The sequence below is a fragment of the Mus caroli genome, chromosome 11 (assembly GCF_900094665.2).
Source record: "Mus caroli chromosome 11, CAROLI_EIJ_v1.1, whole genome shotgun sequence".
Lineage (NCBI taxonomy): Eukaryota > Metazoa > Chordata > Mammalia > Rodentia > Muridae > Mus > Mus caroli.
In genome coordinates, this window is record NC_034580.1 from 93984401 (window position 1) to 93994285 (window position 9885).

Here is a 9885-nt window from a genome sequence, read left to right on the forward strand (position 1 = left end):
ACAAGGTCTCTATGGCTTGTTCCTGGCCTCTTGGCCCTTGGTTCCTTTTGCTTCCTCTCTCATTTCCCTCCCCTCCTCTCATGGCCAGGTTCACTCTGGACACTCTCTGATGTCTCTACCTCTGCCCTAGCTCTCCCTTATATCTAAAGTAAAAACCTCAACCGATTAGAGTCCAGAGAGAACATGACCAGCAGACTGAACTGGGCTATGTCAAGAGAAGGGGAGGGGAGAGGGGTAAACCAGAAGCCAAGAGGCCAGGAGAGTGGGAACCAAGAGTGGGCAGCCAAGAGGCAAAGAGATAAAAAGAACTGTGTCACCAAAATGGTGGGGTTACATAGGGAAGAACAGCTGGGGAAAGGCAGTGAGGTTCAGGGGCTGGAGAGGTTGAGGATAGGGTGTGGGGTGCAAAGTGCCTCACCATGACACAGGTAGCGACTGAGAGAGACCCTTTCACTTGTTAAATAAGCACCTGGTGAGACATTTGTCCTGGGGTTTGAGACCTAACACTTTCTCATAGAAACTCTCTGCACAAATGAACAGGAACGTGTATACTAACTGTAGTTATAGGAAAACATACAGGTTACAAAGCTTATAAGTCTACAAGTTTGAGGCCAGCTTGAGTAATATGGGACTTAGTCTAAAACTAAAAAATTAGCTGGTTATGGTGGCACAAACTAATACCAGCACTTGGGAGGCCAAGGCAGGCAAATCTCTGTAAATTCTGGGCCAACTTAATCTATATATTGAATTCCAGGCTAGCCAAGGTCACAAAGTAAGACCTGTTCTCAAAAACAATTAAAAGGCACACTAGGGGGCTGGTGAGATGGCTCAGTGGGTAAGAGCACCCGACTGCTCTTCCGAAGGTCCGGAGTTCAAATCCCAGCAACCACATGGTGGCTCACAACCATCCATAACGAGATCTGACTCCGTCTTCTGGGGTGTCTGAAGACAGCTACAGTGTACTTACATATAATCAATAAATAAATCTTTAAAAAAAAAAAAAAAAAAAAGGCACACTAGGAGCCAGGCGGTGGTGGCGCATGCCTTTAATCCCAGCACTCGGGAGGCAGAGGCAGGTGGATTTCTGAGTTCGAGGCCAGCCTGGTCTACAGAGTGAGTTCCAGGACAGCCAGGGCTACACACTCGAGAGCATTTTTTATTCTCACAGAAACAGAAACACTCTTCTCACTGGTTATTGTGAAAATTCAGAGTTTACAAATTTTGTCTTCAAATTTTTGACAGTCCCACATGCCATCACTCGCCTATTGACTCCCATGTGATGTTTTGATGCTTAGGCATCAAATGTGAGCTCCAGGCTAGCTCGAGACCTTCTCTAAGATAGTAGGTGAGGTGAGGGAAGAAAAGGAAAAAGGAAAAGGAAGGAAAAATGAAAATTTGGACATAAGATGTCCTAGGGTAGAATTTTTGTTTTGTTTTGTTTTTCGAGTCAGGGTTTCTCTGTATAGCCCTGGCTNTCCTGGAACTCACTTTGTAAACCAGGCGCCTTGAACTCAGAGATCTGCCTACCTTTGCCTCCCAAGTGCTGGGATTAAAGGCATGTGCCAACACCCGACTTAGAATCTTATCCACCCTAAAATGTAGTGTAAAAGAAATACTTCCAGAGCCTGGCGGTGGTGGTACAGAGAAACCCATTCTCGAAAAAACAAAAAACAAAACAAACAAACAAACAAAAAGAAATATTTCCAGGAGACGTTTCAACTGGCACTTCCTGAAGGTAGTGCACACAGGCTTAGACACGTTTTTTTCCCCCAGTCTCATTGTCTTCTCTGTTTGTAGAAACTGGACGTTTGTTATGGTAAAACATCCAGCAGTGGAGAAAGGGCTGAGGCTCAATAGCCACCACTGGGGCGGGGGGGGGGGGGGAGTCCAGCCTGGGTTACCAAGAACGTGCTGCAAGACAGCCTGACATTTCCCCCAATTTTGGCACTCTAACCTTTCTACTAACTAGCCCCCCCTGAATCCGGGAGTCCTTGCCTGTAAAACTGCAATGAGGACAGTGTCCCATGGGTGTGAGGGCAGAGAAAATGAATGCAAAACGCCTAAACTCAGCAAATTCCACAGTAGCAAGCGTTGTTTGAACATTCAGACCTAAAGCAGGGCGGAGGTGGTGCGTGCTCCATGCCCTTAATCCCAGCACTTGGGATGCAGAGGCAGGAGGATTTCTGAGTTCGAGGCCAGCCTGGTCTACAGAGTGAGTTTCAGGACAAACAAGGCTACACAGAGAAACCCTGTTTCAGAAAACCAAACCCTCACAAAATCTTCAATATTCAGACTTGCGCTGTAATGTCCCCAATGTTCACCTGTCCCTTGTTTGTATAACCCCCCCCCAAAAAAAAAAAAAAAACTATTAAATCTAAAGACTTCTTACAAGCTGTGCTAAGACTCATCCCCACCGGAACCTGGGGATATTTAATCAAAGGATTACCATTTAGGTTTAAATTTTAAAGGTAATCTCCGCAACTTCCGCTCCTATAAAGCCCCCCAAAAGGGGGAGTTGGAAAAGTATCGCGAGAATCTAACGGGCTGCGCCTGCGGCTTGGGTCCCGTTCTCGCGTTTTCTGGTGAAGGAATGGGTCGAGGTGAAAAGGGAAGCGCCAAGTATCGCGGGAGTCCTGCGGAGTCTCGCGATACTTGCGGCATTCGCCCCTCCCCCTCCCCCTCTAGTGCCGTTTCGGTTTAATCTAGTGTGTGAGTGAGTCTGGGCGAGGGAGTGAGATGTGGCTGTGAGGGGTCGGTGTGAGGCGGAGGCTACCGAAGGGGGCTCCCTCAGGCACGAGGGACAAAGGGGGGAGCTGAGGCAACCTAGGCCGCGGAGGCCTGGCGACAGGAAGCCAGCCGCCCCGAGCCGGGCGACCGGGTAGGGGAAGGGCCCGCGCAGTCCTCCCAGGGCTCCTGAGCCGCCGTCGGCCCCACAGGCTCGGGCGGACGCCTTCCTACTTCCTTGAGCGCCCGGGCTCGCGGGCCCGAAGATCGGCTCGGCGGGGGTGGGCGGCCGTGAGGGGCGGACTCGAGCAGCTCCCGGCGTCGCGTTCCTCCCGTGCCGAGGAACTCTGGGTTTCTTCCCTCTCTCCTTCACCCCCCACCTCATGTAGGAGGGCGCTGAGGCGGCGAGAGGGAGGAGGAGCCTGGCCTGCGGTCCCTGCCCTCCCAACCCCCGTCTAGGGGCTCTTCGGGGGGCGTGGAGTCGGGGCCGGGGGGAGGGTGGGGCTTTTTGGAGCGCCGGGGGAACTTTTTCCCCTTCTTCAGGCCCGGGGAAAGGGAATGCCCAATTCCGAGAGACATGGGGGCAAGAAGGACGGGAGCGGAGGAGCTTCTGGAACTTCGCAGGCGTCATCGGGAGGTGGCAGCTCCAACAGCAGGGAGCGTCACCGCTTGGTGTCGAAGCACAAGCGGCATAAGTCCAAGCACTCCAAAGACGTGGGGCTGGTGACCCCCGAAGCGGCATCTTTGGGTACCATAATCAAACCACTGGTGGAGTACGATGACATCAGCTCTGATTCAGACACCTTCTCCGATGACACGGCCTTCAAATCAGACCGGAGGGAGAACGATGAACGTCGGGGAACGGATCGGAGCGACCGCCTGCACCGACATCGTCACCACCAGCACCGGCGGTCCCGAGACTTGCTAAAAACTAAACAGACCGAAAAGGAAAAAAATCAGGAAGTCTCCAAATCTGGATCTATGAAGGACCGGGTATCAGGCAGTTCAAAACGTTCCGTGGAGGGGAGTGATGATTATGGGAAGGCCCAGATATCCAAAAGCGGCAGCAAGGAATCCAGGTCGTCCAAAATGCACAAGGAGAAGACCCGGAAAGAACGAGAGTTAAAGTCTGGATACAAGGACCGGAGTAAAAGTCATCGGAAACGGGAAACACCCAAAAGTTACAAAACGGTGGATAGCCCTAAACGGAGATCCAGGAGTCCCCATAGGAAATGGTCTGACAGTTCCAAGCAAGATGACAGCCCTTCTGGAGCTTCTTATGGCCAAGACTACGATCTTAGCCCCCCAAGGTCTCATACTTCTAGCAACTATGACTCCTACAAGAAGAGTCCTGGAAGTACCTCAAGAAGGCAGTCAATCAGCCCACCTTACAAAGAGCCTTCTGCTTACCAGTCCAGCACTCGGTCACCCAGTCCTTACAGCCGACGACAGAGGTCTGTGAGTCCCTATAGCCGGAGACGGTCCTCCAGCTATGAAAGGAGCGGCTCTTACAGCGGGAGATCACCCAGCCCCTATAGCCGAAGACGATCAAGCAGCCCTTTCCTGAGCAAGAGGTCTCTGAGTCGGAGTCCAATCCCCAGGTGAGCTGTTGTCTGTCCTTCCTAAGGAAGGGTCGGTTGGGAGGAATTGAAAATGAGTCTTTAACATTTTGTTAAAGCTTTCAGTGTTTTTCTTTGACAAGTCATTTAGGTAAGTTTGGCTTTCCCCTCACCCAATTGAGAAGTAAACATTCCAAGTGCCTCCAACTATTCAAGCAAGGTAGGTGTAAGGTACTTTGCAGTAATGGAGAACTTTCAGCTGTGAGAACTTGCTTCTACCTAGCGGGGGCATAGTCTTCAGAACTCCTTTAGCTGTTTGTTGCTTTGTCTTAAAATTTTGTAAGTCATAAAATTTTGTAAGTCATATTGATACCAGTGCTTAAACTTTATTGGAACTCACAAGAGAATTTTAAGAAGTTACAAATTTTCATTTCTACTGTTTGCATAAGTTATCGTACTCAGTCTTGTCTACCATGTTTCCAAGTCTATAGTTATCACTGTTTTACCTTACTTCTGAAAAGCCCTGTCTTTTAACTGTTAAGTGAAAATTGAGCTAATGAGAGTAGTTTTTGATAGAGTTTAGCAAAAAGTGGTTGAGTTTTTTGTTTACAGTACCAATGTTGACCACTTACTTAGTGTTGAAACACTGGTAGTTTTCAAAATTTTCCTTGAAATATGTGCTAATAATGCCTTCGGCTTGCTATTTTTGTAAGAAAGATTGTTAATTTGAAATCATCTATTAAATTATCTATCCTGTCTCATGTATAGACCCATCTCTGTCCACAGCAACAGAACAGGAGCTGTATATTATCTGAGTAGAATCTTAATGTTTTTTGGTGAACTTAAGTAAATTATTTAATTTGTCCACACCAGAGTTTATTCATTTGGAAGATAGAAATAAAAACTACCTACTTCAAGGCTCTTGTGAAGATTAGTAAATAATGAAGCATGATAAATAATGTGCCATATACATAGTATGACTCAGTACATTTTATAAGTGAATACCACTGACAGGGAAAATAACTCATGCATATGTTTTATAAATCAGTATATATATCACTGGCTTGAACTTACAACTAAAGTGGATTTGCCTAACTACAGTGCTTAAGTTTGCTTAGTGTTTTCTTATTCTAGTATTAAAAAAATTAATAGGTTGAATTTTTTAAACATGTATCTAACACCTAAATTCTGTAATTTGTGACATTTTCTTTAATTCCATTAGTCCATCTTTTAGATTCATCTCAAAGTTGTAGCAATCAGTATACTTTTGTAAGCATTCAGCATGTATACCATTTCTTAGAGTTCAGTAGTTTTTGGAGAGGTAAGGTTTATGCAGAGTGGAATGCATAAGTCATAAATACAGTTTATAATGTTGCATAGTTTTAAAGGGAATCTAAAAAGTTTTCTCAGAGTTTAGTTTGTGCTTTTTAGACAGGGTTTCACACTGTAATCTAGGATAACCTGAAATTTACTATTTAGCTTGTGCTGGCTTCAAACTGACCTGAAATCTCTAGTAATCTTGCCTTAACCTCTTAACTGTTGGAATTACAGACATGAGCTAGTATATTAAGCAGAATATTTGTTTTCTTAAGAGTATGAACATTAAAGCTACTTGAAAAAAATTTTACTGTTGAGTATAGAATTATAAAAAGCTAAAACAGGATTTTTTGGGGGAGGGGGAAGGGAGGTGTTTTCGAGACAGGGTTTCTCTTTGTAGTCCTCCTGTCCTGGAATTAACTCCGTAGATCTGGCTGGCCTCAAACTCAGAAATCTGCCTGCCTCTGCCTCCCAAGTGCTGGGATTAAAGGTGTGAGCCACTACTGCCTGGTAAGAAACCTTTCAAAACAAAAGGTCTCACTTAAACTCCTATTATAGATTTCTGGCCGTGGTGGTTCACACCATCTATAATCTGCTTTTATAGATTCCCAGATTTCATTTCACAGTCATTCCTCAAAAAAATTTTATTTGTGGGATTGAAAACAATGGCTTAGCAGTTAACATTGACTGTAAGCAGGTATAGTTTGAGGCCAACCTCATCTGCATATCAAATTTTAGGCCAGCCATAGCTACATAGTAAGATCCTACATTTAAAAACAAAACAAACAAGTTTATTGGTACATGCAGTTATTCACCTTACTAAAAAGTTGATTGGAAATCATTTTTGTATTAATGTAACTGAGCAGGACTGTTAGTATCAGCATCAGTAGACTAAGACAACATGATCATGAGTATTAAGCTAGCTTAGTCTATGTAATAAGTTCTTGTCTCAGAACACTAAAAAGTAAAACTATGAGGTGTCAGGGCCCAAATATACAAAAGAGGGTTTTAAAATTTTTATTTTAATTTAAAATATTTTCTCTGTGCTTATAAACTCTAAATTCTGTATATTGGACATTCATTTACTATAGATACAACTTTATTATAATCTGAGGCTCTAAGGTGGACTCTAATTAAAAAGGTAGAAGTTGGGCTGAAGGGTTAGGAGCATTGGTGGTTCTTGTAGAGATTTCCCAGTACTCATACAGTGGCTCATAAACACTTCTAAATCCACCCCCAGGGATTCCAGTGCCATTATCTGACCTTTGGATACTGGGCATAGCCATGATGTACTTCATAAATAGATGAATACAAAGCACTCTTGCACGTAAAATAATAAATCTTAGAAGACTAAAAATAAAAAGTAAGATGTTCCTGATATTTTCAAGTTATCAAACATTTATAAAACAAAATTACTCAAGCATTATGACTATGGCTACATTCTAATGTGGGGAAATATGCCATCTTTTTTTATTTGAGTAAGTAGTGGGTAAGCTGGTCAGTGATCACAGTTAAAAAGGCCAGCCTGGTCTACAGACCAGGACAGTCAGGATTACATAGAGAGACCCTGTGTGCAGAAACAACAAAACCAAAACAAATAAAAAAAGAAAACCTCAATAATTAGTGGGCAATTCTTGGTACTTTTTTGATTTTGTTTGTTTTATTTATTGCAACAATTCTGCCTCTGTCTCTTTACTACTGTGATTATCAGTAATGCTGCTACCTTGCTGGCTCTGTTTTTTTTTTTTTCTTTCTTTTACACTGGGTATTACTATTTTTTGGTTTTTTTTCGAGACAGGGTTTCTCTGTGTAGCCCTGGCTGTCCTGGAACTCACTCTGTAGCCCAGGCTGGCCTTGAATTCAGAAATCCACCTGCCTCTGCCTCTGCCTCTGCCTCCCAAGTCCTGGGATTAAAGGCATGCACCACCACTGCCCAGGTTCAGCAGCCAACACTCTTAACCACTGAGCCATCTCTACAGTTCCCCTTTTCTCCCTTTTTTTAGAGAGGGGGTTGTTCTGTCTTTTCTGAGACAGGGTTTCACTATATAGCTCCAGCTGTCCTGGAACTCACTAGGCTGGCCTTGAACTCAGAGATCCATCTGCTTCTGCCTCCCCAGGGCTGGGGTTAAAGGCCTGACTTGTTTTTGTTTGTTTCTTTCTTTTTAAAAAAAAGGGGGGGGGGCTGGTGAGATGGCTCAGTGGGTAAGAGCACCCAACTGCTCTTATGAAGGTCCAGAGTTCAAATCCCAGCAACCACATGGTGGCTCACAACCATCCGTAACAAGATCTGGCGCCCTCTTCTGGAGTGTCTGAAGACAGCTACAAGTGTACTTACATATAATAAATAAAAAATAAATCTTTAAAAAAAAAGATTTTATTTATTATTTTATGTATATGAGTACACTGTAGCCTTCTCAGACACACCAGAAGAGGGTATTGGATCCCATTGCAGATGGTTGTGAGCCACCATTGGGAATTGAACTCGGGACCTGTGGAAGAGCAGTTAGTGTTCTTAACCTCTGAGTCATCTCTCCAGTCCCCCAGTCTCTGTTTTTGTGTTTTTAATTTGCTGCTTATTTGTTCATTTTTATTTTGTTTGTATGGGTCGTTTGCCTGTATATCTGTATACCTTGTACTTGCAGTGACTAGAGAGGCCCTCAGAGGGGGTTAGATATACCTGGAACTGGAGTAACAGTCATTTAGCCACCATGTGAGGTTTAGGTTAAGAACCTCAGTCCTCTGGAAAAGTAGCCATTGTTCTTAATCATTGAGCCATCTCCCCCCCAACCCCCCCATTCCTTCCTCACTTTTTTTTTTTTTTTTTTAAAGTTGTCTTTGAACTTGCAGGTTCAAACACAGAAATCCTTCTGCCTCCCAAGTGCTAGGATTAAGGGCGTGCACCACCACTGCCCAGCTGTGACTCTGCCTTTCAAGTGCTAGGATTAAAGGAGTGTGCCATCATGCTTCTCTTTAGAGTTGATAACTCAGAAGGGGATTAAATTTATAGTTCTAGATCCTGTTTTGCTGGCCTGTTATCCTCTTTATAACTGTATATTGTGTATTTAAACTGCCTTTCTTCTTTTTCCAGTAGGAAATCCATGAAGTCCAGAAGTAGAAGTCCTGCATATTCAAGACACTCGTCTTCTCATAGTAAAAAGAAGCGATCCGGGTCACGCAGTCGTCATTCCAGTATCTCACCTGTCAGGCTTCCATTGAATTCCAGCCTGGGAGCTGAACTCAGTAGAAAAAAGAAGGAAAGAGCAGCTGCTGCTGCAGCAGCAAAAATGGATGGAAAAGAGTCTAAGAGTTCACCTATAATTTTGCCTAAAAAAGAGAAACTTGAGGTGAAGGAGTCAGGGTTAGAGTCTAAAAAGTTACCCAGAAGTATAAAATCAGAAAAATCCACCCCAGATACTGAACTGGTTAATGTAGCACATTCAAACCCAGAGGTAAAAAACTGTTCAGATACAGGGAAAGTTAAGTTGGATGAGAACTTGCAGAAGCATCCTGTTAAGGATTTGAAAGCACAGGGAACAAAGGACGCTAAACCTGTAGCACTGAAAGAGGTGATTGTTACTTCAAAGGAAACAGAGACATCAGAAAAGGAGACTCTTCCACCTCTTCCCACCATTACTTCTCCACCCCCTTTACCAGCTACTACCCCTCCACCACAGACACCCCCTTTGCCACCTTTGCCTCCACTACCAGCTATTCCGCTGCAGCCACCTCTGCCTCCTCCCCAACCACCATTTAGTCAAGTTCCTGTTTCAAGTACTTCAATTTTGCCCTCTTCTCCTCACCCAAGGACATCTACTCTATCCTCTCAGACAAATTCTCAGCCCCCTGTACAGGTTTCTATGAAGACTCAAGTATCTGTAACAGCTGCTATTCCACACCTGAAAACTTCAACATTGCCTCCTCTGCCCCTCCCTCCCCTATTACCTGGGGATGATGACATGGATAGGTAAGTTTCATAATAGGATGGAAGAAGTAAGTCTTCTGATTTATAATATATTTTAAGATTCTGAGCCTATTACACTATCTTTTAATCTTTTATAATTAGAAATTACTTTTTGTTTTTAAGTGGAAAAGTCATTCTTGATTGAGAGTAGAATATTAGAACTTTGTCGGGTATACTCTTTCATTTTTAAAAAATTACGTTTGTTTATTTTTGAATGTGTATACTGTTTGAGCGCAAAGGCCAGAGGAGAATTTGGGGGGGAATCAATTTTCTTTTTTTTTTTTTTTTTTTTTTTTTTTTTTTTTTTTTTCTTTCTTTCTTTCT

General features: G+C 43.9%; 1 protein-coding gene across 3 annotated transcripts in view; it reads left to right on the forward strand.

Annotated features, from left to right (window-relative positions):
* Positions 1-3219: 3219 nt before the first annotated feature.
* Positions 3220-9885, forward strand: part of Cdk12 (cyclin dependent kinase 12) — a 50057-nt gene continuing 43391 nt past the window's right edge. For 2 of the 3 annotated variants that reach the window (XM_021176010.2, XM_021176012.2), the window contains exons 1-2: positions 3220-4325; positions 8689-9564. In XM_021176010.2, the coding sequence (XP_021031669.1) occupies positions 3283-4325; positions 8689-9564 (1919 nt within the window). In that variant the 5' untranslated portion in view covers positions 3220-3282. The remainder of the gene's footprint in view (positions 4326-8688; positions 9565-9885) is intronic. The other variant, XM_021176011.2, reaches the window with a different exon arrangement.